General features: G+C 34.0%; 1 protein-coding gene across 3 annotated transcripts in view; it reads right to left on the reverse strand.

The window, feature by feature from the left end:
• kn (EBF transcription factor knot) overlaps positions 1-20,457 on the reverse strand; it is a 379,602-nt gene that overhangs the window by 282,252 nt on the left and 76,893 nt on the right. For all 3 annotated transcript variants that reach the window (XM_072538021.1, XM_072538019.1, XM_072538018.1), the window contains exon 5: positions 4,263-4,318. In XM_072538021.1, the coding sequence (XP_072394122.1) occupies positions 4,263-4,318 (56 nt within the window). The remainder of the gene's footprint in view (positions 1-4,262; positions 4,319-20,457) is intronic.

Below are 20,457 nucleotides of genomic sequence, written 5' to 3' on the forward strand. Positions count from 1 at the left end.
TCTTGTAGAATGAATTGCAGCAACCCATATCTTTTGCTGTTCCTCAGGATGTGACCAAGGTATTCAATTTTAGCTTTTTTATTGTAGTTAACAACTCTTTTCCTTGTTGAATTTTTAATAAAACGTCCTGCTTAGTAACGTGGTCGGTATAGGACATCTTTAGGATTCGACAATGAAGCCACATTTCGAAAACCTCAATTTTCTTGCAGGTAGCATCTGTGAGAGTCCACGACTCAACTCCGTACAACAATATAGGAAAGATATAACATCGTAGTAACCTGATTTTTATGGATACTGATAAATCATGGCATTTGAATAGCTTAGCAATTTTTTTGAAATGCAGATCTTGCTTTCTCTATCCTACATTTTATTTCTAGGGACTGGTCCCAATTTTTATTGACGTTAGTACCAAGGTAGGTATATGTTTTTACCCTTTTTATTGGTTGACCATTCACACTGATCCTTTCAATTTGCTATTCCTTATTAGAGATCATCATACATTTTTTTTTCTTAATGGTAAGTGAAAGTCCATATCTCTGACTCACTTGATTCTATTCATTAACTCTTGGAAGGTTTTATAACAGCGAATACCAATGTGTTATCCGCGTATCTGATGTTATTGATACATTCTCCGTTAACTCGAATTCAGGCTTCAACATGCTTCCATGCTTCTTGAAAGATTTTTTCAGAGTGTATGTTAAACAGCAAGGGTGATAGTATACACTCCTGTGGGACCCAACGTTTGATTTTGATATCGTCGAAAGCTCCTGCCTCTGTACGGATAGACGACGTTTGATTCCATTAAAGATTGCTAATAATTCTTAGATCACGGGTGTTTCTTCCGATATTTGTTAATATCCCCATCAGCTTGTCGTGTTTTACTGTATCGAGCGCTTTATGGTAATCAATGAAGCATGCATAAATATCGCAATTCACATCTCTATGCCATTGAAATAGCACTTGTATGCTAAAGAGAGTCTCTTTCGTACCCACTGCGTTCTGAAAACCAAACTGTGTACTTCTAATTTTTTCTTTACATTGTCTGCATATCCACTGATGTATGATCATTTGAAATAACTTCAAAATATGGCTCATTAAGCTGATGGTCCGGAAATCATTGCAGGATACGGATTTTGTTTTCTTTGGTAGAGCAATAAACGTTGACTTCAGCCATGATCTTGGTATTACTCCGTTTAAATTGTCATTGAATATTTTTGTTAGTCGTTGATTATCGTCGGTGTTAAATAGCTTTATGAATTCCCCAGAACCATATGAAGAACCATTTCCCCAGGTTTTTTAACCATGATATTCTTCTTCTTTCAATCCCTCGCGTTCTCATTTGTCTCTGAATATATTTGTACATTATTTTGTTATTCTTTGATTTTCTTCTTTCTTCCATCATCATCATCAGCATCTCTCAATCCACTGCTGGACATAGGCCTCCCCTGTTTGTCTCCAAAGTGTTCTATCTTGTGCTCGCTGTATCCAGTTTTTTGTTGTCTTTCGTAAGTCGTCTTGCCATCGTGTCGGTGGTCTTCCTCTGCTACGTTTATCGGCTCTTGGTCTCCATTCAACTAGTTTGCGAGTTCATCTTCCGTCCTTCATTCTGGCAACGTGTCCAGCCCATTTCCATTTTAAGTTACAGCTTCTTTCAATGAAGTCTATGACTTTGGTCTTAGCTCGTAGATCTTCTGTCTCGCAGAGTGGCCCCTATCATTGATCGCTCCATTCTTCTCTGCGCTACTCTCATTTTTTTCTTTGTGAGCGATAATGTCTGCACCATAGGTCATCACTGGTAACACGCATTAATCGAAAACTTTTTTCTTCATATTGGTTGGGATGTTACTCTTAAAAACGTTCCTAAGAGCTCCGTATGCTGCTCATCCTTGTATTATTCTTCTGGATACTTCGGTTGTTTGATTGTCCTTACTTATCTTAATTTCGTGACCCAGATATACATATTTGTCTACCAGTTCTATTTCTTCATTTTGTATTTCAAGGCGTTTACTTGGTACTAAGTTCGTCATATATTTTGTTTTTGTTATATTTATTTTAAAACCTTTATGACAGGTTGTACTAAGTTCTTCCAACATTTTCTTTATTTGTCCCAAATCGTCTGCAATCAGGACTATATCGTCTGCGTAGCTTAGGTGGCGTAGCATCTCTCCGTCCACATTTATTCCTTTGTTACCCCATTCGATGGTTTTAATCGCTTTTTCTAGAGCCGATATGAAAAGTTTAGGTGACAACGTATCACCTTGTGATACCTCTTTGGATTTTTATTTGGTTGCTGTTAGCGTGTAGTTGTATCGAGCTTGTCGCATTTTTATAAATATTACATATTAGCCTTGAATATCGGCTATCAATGAGGCTCTCGTTTAGTGCTTCTATACTGTCGAGTTCTACTGAATCGAATGCTTTTTGGAAATCTACGAATGTTAAAACTAAGGGCTTGTTATATTCTATAGATTTTTCGATGAGTTGTTTTATTGTTTGGAGGTGATCGTTGGTTCTAAAGTTTGTTCTGAATCCAGCTTCTTCTCTACTATGATATAGGTCTAATTTCTTGTCTAATCTTGTGGTGATTACTCTCGTAAAAAGTTTATAAAGATGGTTTATGGAATTACCGACCAATCAGTCTTTCTTCCATGAGTTGCAGTATATTGTCATTCGTCCAACTTTTCCTCTTTTCTTTATTTTCTATTATATGGTCTTCTCTGATCTTGTTAAAGGTATCACGTATATTCTGAAGTGATTCTTCTGGATCATATGTTTGCTCCATGTTACTCAGCTTTTCTGAAAGAATCCGTGCGCCCGCCTCCTTTGCTTCCTTGTCTTTTAGTGTTCTCATATCACATTTTTTGTTACTATTTTCTTGTAACCTTTTTAAATCTAAACCTAATCTTTAATTTGGGTTAATTTTTTTTATAAGATAAAGACATAAGAAGGCTCCTTTAAAATATCCAGGGCATAATTTCTAAAAAAAAATCTTTCAATATAAACTGTTCGAGTGAGTTGATCCATAGACGAAAAATAGCCACTCCCTTCAACAAACACGTTAGCGTTTTACTTGAATTTAGAAATTTCTGTTGGGACTATTTACATACTCGTACATGTTGCAAGCTACAAGGCTGCATTTTCCGACGATGGTAAGTAAATAATAAAAGAAGCAGCTGTTGTCTTTTATGTTCTGCGTTTTTAGCTTAAGTGCTGACGACAGTTTATTATAGCAATACATGCAGAACAACAACGGAAACAGCGCTGAAATGTGCAAAAACGAGTAAAATTCTTTATTTTGATAATGATGTGGATTTTTAATTATTTTTTCCTAAATTATAAATAGAAGAAAACTATTGTTTGACTACGTTTAAAAATAAATATAAACTAACAATCGTTCTGCATTTCTAAATGTTTGAAATTTGAAAATAATATGTTTTAATTCGCCTTTAATGCCATAATTTTGGCAATGATCATCCTGATTTCAAATAATCTTAAAATAATGGAGGTTTAAATCATTGTATGTAGGTATATTTAAAAAGCCTTTAGAAGGGCTACATCAAAAAAACAAATGTTTTCGGAATAATAATTCCATCATTAGGTTAAAAGCAGGTTAACATGCCTGAGCCACCAAAATATTAGGTTAAAGCCCTTTATAAAAATTAAAGTTACCAAAAAATGTACATGTTGTTGTTAAAAATGAATGATGTTTAATATTTTATTAGATTTAACTTCAGGCAACATATAACCATACCTCACGTGAGTACCAGCGCCCGGAGGGTAGACCTCTTCAAACGGACCAGCTGAAGTCCTGAAACTCCTTTCTGTCTGTCTAATAATGAATCTATCGGAGATGTGAACCTAAATTTTTCGATTGTCTTGTCAATAGAAATCAGATTCGGAACCTATATTTAGGTTTAGTCGATCTCAGCATTAGCCTACCAGTTAATATAAGCAATCTGTTATCTTAGTTTTATGAATCTATATATAACATTCTGACGGGGAAAGAAACATATTTATTATGTTGGATGCAGGTGAAAAACATCGTTTTATTAATAAAGCGATCAAAATCAGAATCACGATTATTACGATAATATAAATACGTAGATGTTTGTGAAATGGTTGGAAAAATAACTTCTTCCAAATTTACATATACCATTTGTTATAGTTTTGGCTAATGCCCAATAAAGCTTTCAGTAATAATCCAAAATCGTCGCAAATTCTTGGAATGTACTATCCTTATCATATTCTTAAAAAGAACTTACCTGTTTTGTAACGGAGTCAATTAGTCTAACATAGATATCCTGCTCTTGTCGAACACCTGCAAAAATTAAAGAAAATTGTGTTAAGAAATTGGGATAACCAAAAACTGTAAGTTTACAAAAAAAAACTTTTTATAGTATGCAATTGATTAAAAATTTTAAAAATTATTTAAAATGGATTTATAAATATTAAAAACGTTTTCAGTACTATCGGACCATCCTCAATAAAAAACGTTTATGTAAATAGTATGTATTTGGAATAGCCACATATGAAGGTTAGATGATCCTTAAATTATATAATTAAGGTAAAAAACATTATAATTAATATGACAATAGGTTGATGATAAAGGGTTACATTTTTAAGGGAGATTACATCCCTTACTTTAACCCCTTACTTATATTTAGAAAAACTACATTACAGTATTTTTTGCCTTCTAGGTCATTGCCGATTTTTTCTACCACACGACGAATTTGTTTTACAATAACATGTTTGTTTTGGAAAGCAAATTGATGGTCATGTATAAGCTTTCTTTTACTAAGTTCCCCCCCCCCCCCCCCATCAGTTGCTTAAGTATATATTTGTCTAGTAGCTTTGACAGAATTGGCAACAGACTTACTGGCTTAAACGAGTTTAGTTCTTCTGGTTTTTTTCCAGGTTTCAGATTCATGATTATTTGACTAATTTACCAGAAATACGGGAAGCATTTTAACCTTAATGCTGCGTTGATTATTTGCTGAAGTGCTTTTATGGCTATAATTGGTACTTCTTTAGTTTTACCGGTTATTAGATCACAAGCAGGATTTTTTAATGGTTTATTTCTTTAATTACAGAATACATTTCTGTAATATTGACACTCTTAAGTGGTAGGTTCATTTGATAGGTGTTTGAATGTAATCATATATTTTTGTTAATATTTCATACGTGTACTACGTCTTTCATACGTCTCAAACTTTAATGAGAATATCTGTAAGTATTTTAGCTTGTTCGGTATCAGTTCTTCCTAAGTCATATATCCTTGTTTCCGTTCAAAATCCGAGGCTGTATTGGATTGGTTTTTGCATAATGACTTTTTCCGAGTGTCGGGTAGCAGGCCCGGCGCCTCAACCCCCTATTCTTCGGAGGACCATCTTCCTATTCGTTAATCAAAAATCATTTCCATATTCAATCTAAGGTCGTTATCGGTAAATCCATCCAGGATACTGGGAGAGGAAAGGTAGGTTTGGATATGGACTGAGGGTAGGACAATGGTTTCCCCTGTATGGTATTAGGAGATAAACCAAAAACTAGTATCTAGTATCCGTTATACGAATGTTGTTCAATAAAATCGAAGCAGTAGAGAAGATTCCCGATGAGTGGAATTTATCATACATGTCCTCTATTTTCAAAAAGGTGACAAAAGGTCACCAAATAACTACAGAGGGATCAGTGTAATGCCTTCAATAGCAAGAATCTTTTCATCAGTTATAAAAGAAAAACTAGAACAACACATGGACCATTATAGCGAAGAACAAGCCGGATTCCGAAAAGCCAGATCATGTTTAGATGATATATTCATTATGAGACAGGTGATTGAAAAGAACAAAGAAAAAAACATTGAAACACATATGACCTTTATCGACTTAGAGAAAGCATACGATAGCGTGCCCAGGAAACAACTATGAGAAGCAATGAGAAGAATGCGCGTTAGAGAGAAATGGGTGAATATAACACAAAGACTGTATAAAGAAACACAAGTTCAAATAAAGTTAGGTAATAAAATAACAAAAACAATCACCGCAACAAAAGGCCTCAAACAGGGATGTGGTCTCTCACCTACACTTTTTAACATATATATAGATCAGGCTTTGAAAAGATGGTATAGAAAATGCGGAACAATGGGCATACCAGTACAAGAGAATATATTACATTCACTACTTTTCGCAGACGATCAAGTCATTTTTGCACAAGACAGGGAGGATATGGAATATATGATAAGGAAATTAAGGGAAGAATATGAACTTTGGGGACTCAAGATAAATATGTGCAAGACCGAATACTTATGTATTGGACCCGAGGTTGCAGATTTGAACTTAAGTTTAGAAGAAGAGACTATTAAGAGTTGTAAGGCTTTTAAGTATTTAGGGTCAATGACTAGCCGAGATGGTACTTGTATTAAAGATATAGAAATGAAAATAGCACGGGGAAAACAAGCCACAAGAGCACTTCATGGAGTGATATGGAACAACATTCTAACCAAAGAAAACAAAAAGAGGATCAAAGCATAGTGATGAATATTACCCTATATGGAGCGGAAATATGGCCAATAACAACAACAATACGAAATAAAATAAGACCAGTTGAACTGGACTTTATGAGAAGATGTCTACAAATCACAAGAGCGGATAGAATAAGAACGGAGGAAATATGGAACAGAATGGAAGTAAAATGCTCAATTACAAAAAAGTTGAAAAACAGAGCCCTGCAGTGGTACGGGCATGTACAAAGAATGCCAGAGCATAGGTGGCCGAAAAGAATATTAAACTGGGACCCGCCGGGAAGAAGACGGAGAGGAAGACCTGCTACAAGATGGAAAACATACGTCGGAAATGCTACGAAGAAGAAGAAGAAGAAAAAGAAGAAGAAGGTATCAGTTCTTGCCTATCCACCGCTAGGTTTTTGATTAGGTGGGATATGCTGTTGAGGTCTTGGATTTTTTGTGGCTTTCCACAAGGAATAATCAGTGTTTTCTGTAGCTGTCAGTTTAGTAAAGTATTTATGTCTTCTTCTTATGAGAATATCGAAAACTCAAAGAAATAACGAGAATCTTCTAATAAACGAAACCAACGTCGAACAAGTGGACAAATATGCATACCTGGGAACAATGATTAACTCCACAAATGATTACAATCAGGAGATAAAAATAAGAATAGAAAAGGCTAGAGCAAATTTCAACAAAATGAGAAGAGTTCTATGTACCAGGGATTTAAAACTGGAACTAAGAGTTAGGTTGGCGAGGTGCTATGTTTTTTCGACTTTATTTTATGGAATGGAATCTTGGACCTTGAATGCGACATCAATGAAAAAACTGGAATCATTTGAGCTGTGGGTGTACAGAAGAATTCTGAAAATATCATGGACAGAACACGTCACAAACAAAGATGTTCTGGGAAGGATGAACAAAGAAATGGAAATTTTAAATTCAATAAAAACAAGAAAGTTAGAATATCTCGGACATATTACACGTGGAGAGAAATACACCTTGCTCCAACTGATTATGCAGGGAAAGATCCTAGGAAAGAGAAGCATAGGGAGGCGTAGAATGTCATGGCTGCGCAACCTGAGAGAGTGGTACGGATGTACATCAAATGAACTTTTCAGAGCAGCCGTCTCAAAAGTCCGAATAGCTGTGATGATTGCCGACCTCCGCCGCGGAGATGGCACTTGAAGAAGAAGATGAAGAACATTGGGAGTGGGTTATTAGTTACACTTGGATTTAGTGGTTATGTTTTTGCACCAAATAATAATATGGCCAAGACACAGTAATAACCCGTAATCGTAAGTTCAATGCCGTTTTTTGCTTTATTACTTTTTTACATTTATAATGATAACCTTATTATTAAACTTATTTTAAAATTAAATTGTGGCAATAAACATAGCAATCTTTCTACTACACTGTTTTGTCGATAATACTCAAGCCTAGATGTATGAAACTATTTAACACTAAGAACAATAGATAAAAGAGAGTTTGATATGCGTTCTTCTAGTGACATATATGTTAAGAAAACAAAATAACTACTACTGAGATATGAACAAATGGTTGTGAGTTCTATCATAAGTAAATTATTGGTAAACATATCAAATAATCGTTACTTTGGACATAACGCGAAATAGTTACTAAATATTTAAGACCGTTATTTGCGTTCAAAAAACCCCAAGAAACCCCTCATCATAAAAAATCGAGTCTTAAAAATGTTAGGGACCGCTACTCCATTTCCCAGTAGAAAATAAGTAACCCTCGGCCATCAAAAGCGTCACACACTTCTGTATCTTCTTGTCGTTCATCCTTTCTCGTAAAACATTAAAATGATAATAGCAAAGTTTACGGGCCCGTCAACTATCTCGATACGAAACTCGCCCTCCACGCACAAGAAGACACACTCGATAAGAAAATGCCATTGACGGATGCTAAAACGGAGATATGGGGGAAGACCATAATGATATATCTATTTTGGTGAAAGAAAACAAAAATTTCCTGTACAAAAGTGAAAATTATTTTCAAAATCCAAAAAGGAGTATAATTGTTCAATTTAAAATCGGCAAATTAAATTTTTGCTCGACTAAACTAACGACCAGTTACTTTTTAAATGTTTCTTTAATTTTAAAGAACACTTTAAGTCTATGGTATATATATTTACCATCTTGCATTTATATACACACATTTAATATTACAACTGATCCTTAAAGGTAAAATAGAGGGCCGTAGAGGTGTAGGAAGAAAACAAGTTTCTTAGTTAAAAAACATTAGTGAATGGACACAGATAAAAAATGCAGGACAATTTTTCCATATTGCATAAGATCGAGAAGCCTTCGCAGTGGTGATCGCCAACGTCGGATAATTCTGATATGGCACGCGAAGAAGAAGATACACACATTTTCTATGCGCTATGCGCCTCTACTGTAAATGGAAGGTCAACTACTGATACCTGTAGTGACTACCGTTGTGAACATAGGAAGGTGGTAAATATTTTTACCAGGTTTTATAACAGGGGATATTAGTTTTCTTAGGGGTGAACATGTCTTACAGGCTGGGTTTAATTAAATTGCTTGCTTAAGATCCAAAAAATATATTCGAAAACGGTTAAAAGCACAAAATTCTTCTAGTAATGATGATGAAGAGCCCGAATTAGATACAAAAAAAACGCTCGATTAGAGCCTGAATTATTAAAATTGGCGAAGAATTCTATACTAAAACATCTTGTATATATAACTTTTGTATTTGATCAACCCTTTGGTGTACAGGGTAGTACTGAAACAGATAATATTCGCTCTATTTTTGAATCATTTATGGAAAATAACATCGTTCAGGTAATTGTAGATCAAATTATCTTATAAGCATCACAGATAGGTACTTTGTTTGGGCTCAACAGATTGCAAGTATACGGTTGTATACACATCTGTCTTGACAATGAGTTGTTTTTGGAAAATTTTAAGATATACTGATATAGCGGACAATACTCAAATGTCGAATAAAGGAGAGAGTGAATTTAACAAATTGTATAAAATTCAACCTATACTTACACACTAGGGTGGATCGAAAAATGGAAGTTTCGAAAACTGTTTTGGAATAGTGCGCAAAAGTTGCCAATTAGTATTACAAACCTAATCTTTATTTGCGATTTTTCAAAAAATGTTGCCCTCTACAGGAGGTTGAAAAAGTAAAAAATACAAACTTATGATTTTAATTGAAGGGTTAAGTAATAAGTACATGTTATTATTATAAAAATGATATAACATTTAATATCTTTGAAATACATCATTTTTATTGCTCTACCCACTCCCTACCCTCCCTCTAATTTTTGATTATTTATTGTTTGTATTTTTTTTAATCAAATCTTGGCTTATCTATGCGCCAATCAATTTTTGCCTTGATAAAACTCTTTCTTTTTTGTGACCCAACAACCCATAAAGATGCTTTAAGTACGAGCTTTACAAACTTTGTTACAGATTGGGTGTGACAGGGAAATGTAGCGATGTCGATGATTTTGTCAGGAGAACCGGAAATAATATTTTTCAAATCCTCTACTTTCAAACTTTGAAGCAATGAAGGGCAAATTATTTTATTGTTTTGCAATCAATCTGATCAATATACTTATCTGCGTCAAAATTAGTTTGTGGAATAATAAAAGGTCGAATATTAGATGAAATTGGCCAGTTTTGCATTGAGAATGCAACGAAGTGCATTCGTGCTCTCTTATATGCGGCGAGTGTCATGCAGCATTCATAGCAGAAGATTTTTCAGATGTACAAAATAGGCAATTCTTTGAGTTATATGGTCTACAACACTTTTTAAATTTTGTTCTAGGTATTGACTACGTTTTATTGTTTGTAAAACATGCTTTGCACCATTTATACATGATGAGTTGCATTGAATCTGAAGCTATAAAGAGCATAAATCGTGACAATAAATTTGGTCAGTTTCTTTAATTCTGATGTTGGATTTTCAGTACTAACATAAAGACGTACAATGCGATTCGCCAACGTGAGCCATCGAGAATGACTCAACTTTCCAGGGCTTCGGAATTGACAGAACATTCTCCTGTAGCAATTGCGACATAAATTTGAAGCAAATATTTCTGATCGGCGCCCAAGTCAATTAAATCTACTTCTGATAACTCACAGCCAATAATGTTATAGTTTACAACTGGCATATTTTCGTACTGTACTATTTGATTTCCTATAGTTCCTGCAAAAGCTCTTGGACCTTGAGTTTGACCGTCAAGCTTTTGGAAAAGATGCCTTAAAGGTAATTCATTAGTGTAAAACTGACAGACAAATCTTTGTAAAAGGCGTCCTAACACTAGTTAAAAAATTACACCATTTTTCTTCCCGTATTTACCACAGTTCCCTCACAGCCTACTACCACTAATTCTTCTAGATTATATCTGTAACTTTCTAAAAAGTTAACAATTCTTTGACAAACGCTAAGATCCGATCTAGAAATGGGTACTGTGTGACCTAAAAATATAGAGCCTGGCTCTTGAACTAATGCGGTTATTCTGTGGGGCTTGCCTTCAGTATTTTCGATAACGAAGGTTTTATCTTTCAAAAGGTAAAAGAAATAATAAATTAGACTTACTCACAATCAATTTAATTTAACTAATCAGACGACCGGTTTCGCTTTCTACAATATGCAAAGCATCTTCAGGTCACGATACAAAGTTAAATAAATGCTGAAAATAATAAACTCATATTAGGGTGTTGTCTAATCAAGATAAAATAAAGTTAGATGATATAAATTATATAAATTACAGTAATGGCAAATGGATGTAAAGTTCACATTGTGAACTTTACATCCATTTGCCACATATTACAATATAACTCTATCAAAGAAATTTGATAATTACAAGCTAATCTAATTGCACACCCACACAATTTGTACATCTATTCTTATTCATTGTCTTACAACTGTCACCTCCCAAAACAAAATTAAAATCTCAATAAATAACACACATTTTATAAATATATCTCCAGAATAAATATAAATAACTTTAAAGAACTTAATGGTATAGAACATTACTTTCATCAAACAAACAATTACATTTCACCTATCTCTACTTCATTGGATAAAATCTGTCTCCTCAAGAACTTCCCTGTTTACTGTTAAATAATTACAATAGTTGACTTGAGTTCTCCAATCAACAATACAAGATAGTTTGAACCATGTTCTTTCAACCATCAATTAATAGAGTACCGGCATGTAAGTAATGTTTTATTTATTTGTTTATTTATTAATTCATTACAGTTTAATAGACTATTTTACCAATTTGTGGGTCTTACCTTGTCTGCTTAAACATCTTATTCATTTTGAAAAACCACAGACATGTAATATTGGCATAATTACTGTAATTTATATAATATATATCATCTATCTTTATTTTATCTTTATTAGACAACACCCTAATATGGGTTTATTCTTTTCAGCATTTATTTAACTTTGTATCGTGACCTGAAGATGCTTTGCATATTGTAGAAAGCAAAACCGGTCGTCTGATTAGTTAAATTAAATTGATTGTGAGTAAGTCTAATTTATTATTTCTTTTACCTTTTGAAATGGACTCACACAAGCAACACATTCATGGTTTTATCTTTCCTTCCGTCAAAATTTTTGGCCTTCAAAGTTTCGGGGGAGTTTTGCATAAAATCTTTTCTTGATTGGTCTCTATTATTTCTGTCTATTATGTTTTTCGTGTTAGCGTTGGTAACAATTCCAGTACTGCTGTTGCCACAGGTGGTGCAGATCTGCCCGATAGTCCATAGCGGTCAAAGATTTCGGCCATGGTAGGAAGTTTGAAATAATTTTGAGTACACTGAATTTCTGTATTGATATTGGCATGCGAAGTGGAATGCATTTCATGACTTATTTCTGTATCAGTTCTGTACAGAACAGACGATGTCTGAATGAATGTTATCAAAAAGTCCTAATAATACTTTCTTATTACCGTTACTAAATGAAACTTTCGGTGGGTATTACAATTCAATTTTGTGATTATTACTCCATTTTTTTTTTTCGTTTTTCTGATGCCCGTAAAGGGCAGAAGATGTAATTTTATCAAAAAGTCGTAAAATTACTTATTTATTGTCGTTACTAAATGCAGCTTTTGGTGGGTATTCCAAATCAATTTGTCAATTTTTTTAAAATTTGGATTTTTAAACATGGATATTGCTTGTAGTTTAATAATTCCTTCTCCTTTCCACTTCAAAAGAAATTATTAGACGACAAACTTTTTACACGTAGAACATTTAGATCAAATAGAAAACAATTTCCATATAACAAATTGACTAAAAATAAAATTTTTTCGTTAGAACAATTTGACGCTTCTGCTGCAGATATCACTGTATATAAATGGAAAGACAAAGTGCGAAAGCTGTTGTAGCTACTTATTAGAAATATGCACGATCCATGAGATATGATTTTTAAAATTGCTGCTGTTGAATTTTCTTGCATGATGTAAGATAAATATTAATGCAACTTTGATGCATATTTTTATTTTACATGACTTGGAGTGTGAATTGTGTAATATACTCCAAAATTTGGTTTAAACAGATGCAAAAAAGTAATATCTTGCTCTATAATGTTTTAAAAACCAAAATGTCTTGTTTTTATTAACCAATATTTGTTTTCAGTGATTTATCCCAAAACTGTCACAGTAATTCTCGTAATTTCTTGATACGCCTCTGTGTACGGTAGCGTTGAAACAAAGACAAGACGTCCATGCCCTCAGGGTCCGCCATCTTTTAACTCCTCGGAGAGCGTTTGCGGAGTTATTTTATTACAAATAAGGACGGGGTGAGTACTCCACGGGGATGATGTCGAGTGAGGTGTGTGTTGGTAAATGAGATATAAGGCCGTTTACTACACACGTTACTTCTATTTTCTTAGGTGAATCTCTTAAGCTTTGTATGAACGATATATGTCGAAAACGGAGGATGGCAGAATCGATAAATTTGTATACAATAATTACTTAGGTATACCGGATGTTTCCCGTAAAATGCGAAAATTCGGTTTTCGCTTACGGGGTATTTGTTTTTTATGATATTTACTGAGCATACTGATGACGAAATTAGTATAATTAGACTAATGTAAATTATAGAAAGTACAAAATGCAAATATTTTAAATTATGTCAAACAGAAATTAAAAAAAGTGACTAACTGTATTTTGTAGTTTAATTTTATTGTGAATTATTGTTATAACAAAACAAATATTCATTTACGATTTCTTCTTTGATTTTGGTATATCCTACGCCAGATGGAAAATGGGGGAAAATTAGTTAAAATTAGGTACGCCAAAAATCAGTATACAGAGGGTGTATGGTGGAAAGGTTGTGTATTGCAGAAGTTCAAAGCAGCATGCTATCAGCACGATAACAAATTTCCTGCACTCAAAAAAAGTGTGTAGTTAGTCTAATCTTGAGGGCCTGATAATGCTGTATAACTTGTAAACAGCGAAACCGTTCGCCCAATCATTCATTTAATGAAAATCTACAACCTAACACGGATTGTGAGTTTAAGACCCTAGTCCGTAACATTCATGTGTATTTAATGTTTAAAACGAACATAACAAATTTGCCAATTTAACATGATTACCTGAATATTATGTTTTTTTTTTAATTTATTAGAGTTTAAATATGTAAGTTTCATAAATATTTCATCAAAAAAAGCCTCTTAAGTTACTGCATTAATTAAAAATCAACTTTGCCAAGGATTTGTTTTTTTTTACCTTATAGAAAGGAGGGGCTGAAATCTTCACAATGCATTTCAGTCCAGGATGCTGCTTGGCTAACCTTAGTAGGTACATGATTTGTTCTTTGTACTACCGACGATAGTTGCCGAGACTACCTTACCTACCTTCTAAAATAGACCCTTTTCTATCATCCAGAGCTCCAGAAGCAGAATTGTCAAATAGGAGGACGTCAGAGAAGAGGTCGACCCACAACAAGGTGAAAAATGGATGTAGAAGATGATCTAAAAAGACTCAATGTCACAAATTGGAGAATGAAAGCAATGGACAAGAAGGGATGGAGGAAAATGGTCAATCAGGCCGTCGGCTTACTAGACTCAATGCGCTAATTATTATTATTATCCATATTTAGCCACGACTCACAATCCCTCTAAGGGGAAAATTCACTCATCCTAGATACTTACGGTATCAAAAGGATTGAGCTCTGGTGGGAATCTTTCCGTGTTATTGAGACCTAGATGACTTCGTATGTTGGAGAATCTCCAAAAATTTTCGTACATATCTGGACGTCACGAGGAGTACGGCTATCTGCATGGCCCTATGGAGATGTTCATTTAGACCCATGTATTTTATGTTCTCTAGGAGGTTTTTGGAAATAAAACCAATAGTAGATAGAATAATTGGTACTCTCTGGGAACTTTCCATTCTCTATTGCCTCCTAATTTGTATTTCTAGATCTCTGTACTTAACGATCTTTTCATTATATTTAACAATGCGAATTAGTGGTGTTAGGTATCGCTATATCAATAAATGTTCTTTGCCTAGTAAGTTTATTAACTAGTATGAGATCTGGTCTATTAGGTGCCACTGGTTGGTCTGTGAGCACAGTGCGGTCCCAGTATAGCTTGAAGTTGTCATTTTCAAGCTTTTTGTCAGGGACGTATTGAGAATAAGGAATATGCTCGGTTTGGAGAAGCCCCAGTTTGTCAATTAGTTCGTGGTGGATAATTTTGCCTACTGAGTCATGACGTTTTTCATAATCAGTTTCGACAAACGCTTGGCAGCCCCTGGTAATATTTTGGATTCTCCTCTTTGTACTGATTAAAAAAATGTATAACACATGATGCCTTAAACGATTAATTATTGAGAAAGATAAACACAAAAGCAAAAAAACTGGATTGAAAAAAAAATTATTTTTTAACAATTTTATTAAAAACATCTAGAATGAACATTTCGCTACCAAAAATGTTTCCAATAATTGTTCAAAATGACTGCCATTCACTTCCATACAATAGTGCAATATATTTTGAAATTCTTCTCTGACATTGCTTAACACGTCTGCATTTATTGGTCGACATTCATCCTCTATTCTTTGTCGTAAATCATCTAGAGATTCTGGTTAAGTAGCATAAATTTTTGTTTTTAAATACTCCCATAAAAAAAAGTCTGAGGGTGATAAATCCGGTGATCTAGGTGGTTAATCCACTATCTGTCCTCTTCTACCTATCCAACGAGCGGGAAAAGTTTGGTTTAAAAATTGTGGCACAGATGGAGCAAAGTGTGGAGAAGCTCCATCATGTTGACATATAATCAAATTTTCGGAAAGGTTATCAGCATTTTCTACTATTGATCTAATAATATGATTATACACTTGCCTAAGTAACTCAGGATACAATGCACCACTTAAGTTTCCAGTGATGAGGAAGGGTCCGATAACCTGTAATCACCTAGGATACCACACCATACTCTTAACCCTTGAGGATGCTGTGTATAAAATGCATGCGCAATATGTGGATCACTCTTAGCCCAGTACCGGCAATTATGTCTGTTCACCAAATCATTTACTGAAAATGAGCATTTATCCGAAAAGCAAATATTGTTTAACAATTGTGAATTGTTAATGATACATCCTAGACGTTAATCAGGAAGTACATGCATGTTTTATCGATTTTGAAAAAGCGTTTGACAGAGCACGCCATTATAAGCTAAGAGACATTCTTGAAAGAAGAGACATAGATAATAAAGATCTATAATAATAATTAATAAAAAAGACATAGATAATAATAAAGAATAATTCTCAATCTATATTGGAATTCGAAAGCTAACATCAAAATAGAAAATGAGATATCACAAGCAATAGAAATACGTAGAGGAGTACGACAGGGATTTGCCACCGCTGCTATTTAATGTTTATAGTGAAAGCATCTGCCAGGAAACCCTTTTGCAAGCAAACGAAGGAATCGTAATCAATGGAGAGGTTATAAATAATATTCGATACTAGTACTATACTAGTTGCAAGAACAGTAGAAGAATTACAACGATTACTTACAAATATAAATATTGCCTGCAACAATTATGGTATAAGTATCAATATCAATAAAACCAAGTATATGGTCTTTAGTAAGAACATGACACAACCAGCACATATTAGCATAAACGTCATTCAAATTGAAAAAGTATCAAGTTACAAATACTTATCGAAAAAATAAAAAGACGTATCGAAATTGCCAGGGCCAACTTCATAAAGATGAGAAAATGCTTCTGCAACAGAGATATAAGCATCCCTCTACGATTAAGAATGCAAAGGGGCTACGTATTTAACACGCTATTATACGGTATAGAGGCCTGGACTCTCAAACAGAACAACATAAAAAATGTTGAAAGTTTTGAGATGTGGTGCTACCGTCGAATGCTGAAGATAAGTTGGGTTGAAAGAGTCACAAACTTTGAAGTAATGCGAAGGATAGGAAAAGACCCAGCAATTTTGTCAACGATCAAACGAAGAAAACTCGAATATTTGGGTCGCCTGATGAGAGGACATAAATACGCATTACTTCAAAATATAATGCAAGGAAAAATAGAAGGAAAACGGAATCCAGGCCGTAGAAGAATGTCATGGTTACGAAATTTGGGAGAGTGGTTTGGCTGTACCACTAATGAACTCTTTAGGTCAGCTGTAAACAAGGTCAGGATAGCCTTGATGATTTCCAATTTTCGATAGGAGTGGCACAAGAAGAAGCAGAAGAATGATGCATTGTGTCATTAATCCGCAAAATTTGAGACGAAGCGACGATCAAAATCTTCTTAATTTAATTTTGTATGGATGAAACTTAAATTTATGGAGGACTCGGAAGGTTGTAGAAGATGAATTACTGATTGCTCTGCTTATTGTTGAGAGTAACTGCGATTACTCAGCCTTTTAACCCTAGTTAACTTGCCCTAAAACGGCTACTTGGATTGCTTCGTTATTTACAAGTCCTTGTCGGTTATGTTTTTTATTACAAACTGACCCTGTTGCTCTAAATTTCTGCATCATTTCATTCACATACTTATGAGTTGCACATCTATTGTGGTATGTTGCATTAAAAATTTTAGCAGCAGCTCTTGCACAATTATTATTTTTGTACTATAAACCTACAATTTCGATTCTTTCTTGCAAAGTATAAACTATTTCAGCGATCAAATTGCACACATTTCAAAACATTTTTTTACAAGTTATAACAAATTTTCATTGGCTATTGACCTTAATCGGTTAAATGTTCAAATAATATCGAAAACCGTTGATAAAACTTTAATAAGAAGTGAAGTTTATTGTTTCTTGTTTTTTAAAGGTACTAAAAGAGTACGGTTAAATATTTCTTCTTCTTCTTCTTCAGCCTGAAGTAATCCAACTTTGGACATAGGCCTCCCCCAAATCAATCCAGTGTCTTCTATTTTGCGTCACTTGCTTCCAGTTGTGTCCTACGATCTTCTTAATATCATCAGCCCATCTCATTTGTGGTCTTCCTCTGCTTCTCTTTCCTAACCATGGCCTCCACTGTTGTATTTCGTGGTTCCATCTCATATCCTTCAGTCGGGCACTGTGTCCTGCGAAGCTCCATTTTAATTTGGCAGCATGTTCTCCTGCGTCTTTGACTTTGGTTTTGCTTCTAATCCATTTGTTTGTTTTTTTGTCTATAAGTCTCACCCCGAGCATTGATCTTTCCATCGCTCTTTGTGCTTTTACTATTTTATCCTGCGAACCATACGTGAGTATAGGATACACTGATCGTAAATTCTGGTTTACAAATACTGTTCTATTTTAGTGCTTTTCAAGATCCAACTCAGTTTTCCAAATCCTGCTCACGTTAACCTTATTCTTCTGGTAATTTCGGCAGTTTGATTTTCGTTGTTAATTTTCATTATCTGTCCCAGGTAGATATATTCGTTTACTGTTCCTAAATTTATGTCGTTCAATGTTATTTCTGGAATGTTCGGTGTATTTGTGTATGAAAATACACATCGATGCGAAAACCAAAGCTATACCAATCAACAAAGGAGTTCGCCAGGGAGAGGTTATCTCACCAAAGCTATTCACACTTGGACTTGAAGACGTGTTCAAAGACATTAACTGGGCAGATAAGGGAGTAAATGTTAATGGAAGAAAACTGAGTCATTTAAGATACGCTGATGTCATTGTAATATTCGCTACAAGTTTCGAAGAACTACAGACCATGATGACGCAACTAACTCAAGCTTCGGAAAAAGTAGGTCTTAAGATGAACTTGGAAAAAATAGAAAAAAAAAGGTTAAATATTTAACAAGTTTAAATTATGCTACAACCTGTTTTGTTACAGTCAATTAAGGTGATAGAGATAATATTTTGTTAAAAGAAGAATTGTCTATCTCATAAACTAATCACTTCAAGTCAAATGTATGAAACATTTTTGAAATCAGCACAAAAAAGAGAATCCAAATATAAAATAAAAATGGGGAAAGTAATTAAAAAAAAAAAAAAATAAAGGGATCATACTCAGAAATCTTAAATATGACATAATGTTTCCCCCTTCAAATATTAATTGACGTTTTTTGCGGTTTTCTTAAAAATTTGAAGTTCAAAAGTTATTTTAGGTGGATAGTTTTATCTGAAAAGCACTGTGTAAATATAATTTGGTTCTTTTGGCAGCTAATTCGTTTTTTTTGACGTAACTAATTTTCAATGTTTCTTATATAAAAAAAAAAATTAAGTAACCAGCTGAAGTCCGTTTGAAGAGGTTTACTCTCCGGACACTGGAACTCACTTAAAGCATGGGTGTATGTTATCTGAAGTAAATTAATTAAAATATTAAACATCAAATAATATTAATAACATTATGTACAATCTTTGGTAACTTTATATATTTTAAAGGGTTTTTACCCTAATATTTTGGTGGCTCAGGCATGGTAACCTGTATTTTTAACCTGATGATGGAACTGTTGTTCCGAAAACGTTCGTGTTTTTGATGTAGCCCCTTTTAAGGGTTTTTATAAAATATACCCATTTACAAAGATTAACCTCTTTTTTGTGATACGTGGTATACAGCCAGCTGCAGGAATTATTTTCCTTGTGGATTTTGTTTCTTATATACTGTTCTTTCTTTTCTCTGTCTTTTAATAGGTAAAATCGTTTACATATTTCGTGTTCCGTCTATTCGACTTAATGAAGTAAATAAAAATTTAAAGCAAGTCAAAATGATGGCCTAAAGAAGGATTTAAAAATTCTATTTTTTTTTGGTTTACTGTTAAATTATAACTGACACAAATATTTTTTTGTATAACAAGTAATTAATGTTTTAGAGACTGGTTCCCACTCATTTTTTATTTGTGTGCTGTTTTACAAGTGCCGTCACAGAGTTTTATAAACTCGAAAGAATTCTCTTCTCGGTACAATAAAATTTCGTCGTATGCATAAAAATCACATCAAAATCTCCGTATCCGTTTCCAAATTCAGACTTCAAAGACTCAAATATTCCGGAGTAAAAAAGAAGAATGTTTGTTCGCCGACTGAAAGCCCTTGTTGTTCCACTTGATCTGATTGACTGATCGGATTAATTATCTATCTAATTAAAAACAACGTCTACTAGATCGATTTGTAATTCTTTCAGCGTTCCTCCAACCAACCAGTTCCTTATAAGCGTAACTCCTTACTGTGCTAAAGTGTAAATAAAGTTTTTCTCGAATGTTGTATAAGGCAATCTTGAGGCTACGCGCACCGGCAATAGATGTAATTGACAATTGACTTTACTAATTAATTAATTGCAGGTACAAGCGCTCTTGATGCTATGTGAGCAGTTTCTCATTATTGCGTAAACGGTATGGTAGCTTAAAAGGCTATAATATGGGCTCAGTTGTTTGATTTATACTCGCGATAAATATTTCAATAGCACGCGCAACTTTTGTGGAATTCATCGACCACCTCTGGTACTCATCAGTTACTATACACGCACATTCTTTAAGATTA

The sequence above is a fragment of the Diabrotica undecimpunctata genome, chromosome 7, assembly GCF_040954645.1.
Source record: "Diabrotica undecimpunctata isolate CICGRU chromosome 7, icDiaUnde3, whole genome shotgun sequence".
Lineage (NCBI taxonomy): Eukaryota > Metazoa > Arthropoda > Insecta > Coleoptera > Chrysomelidae > Diabrotica > Diabrotica undecimpunctata.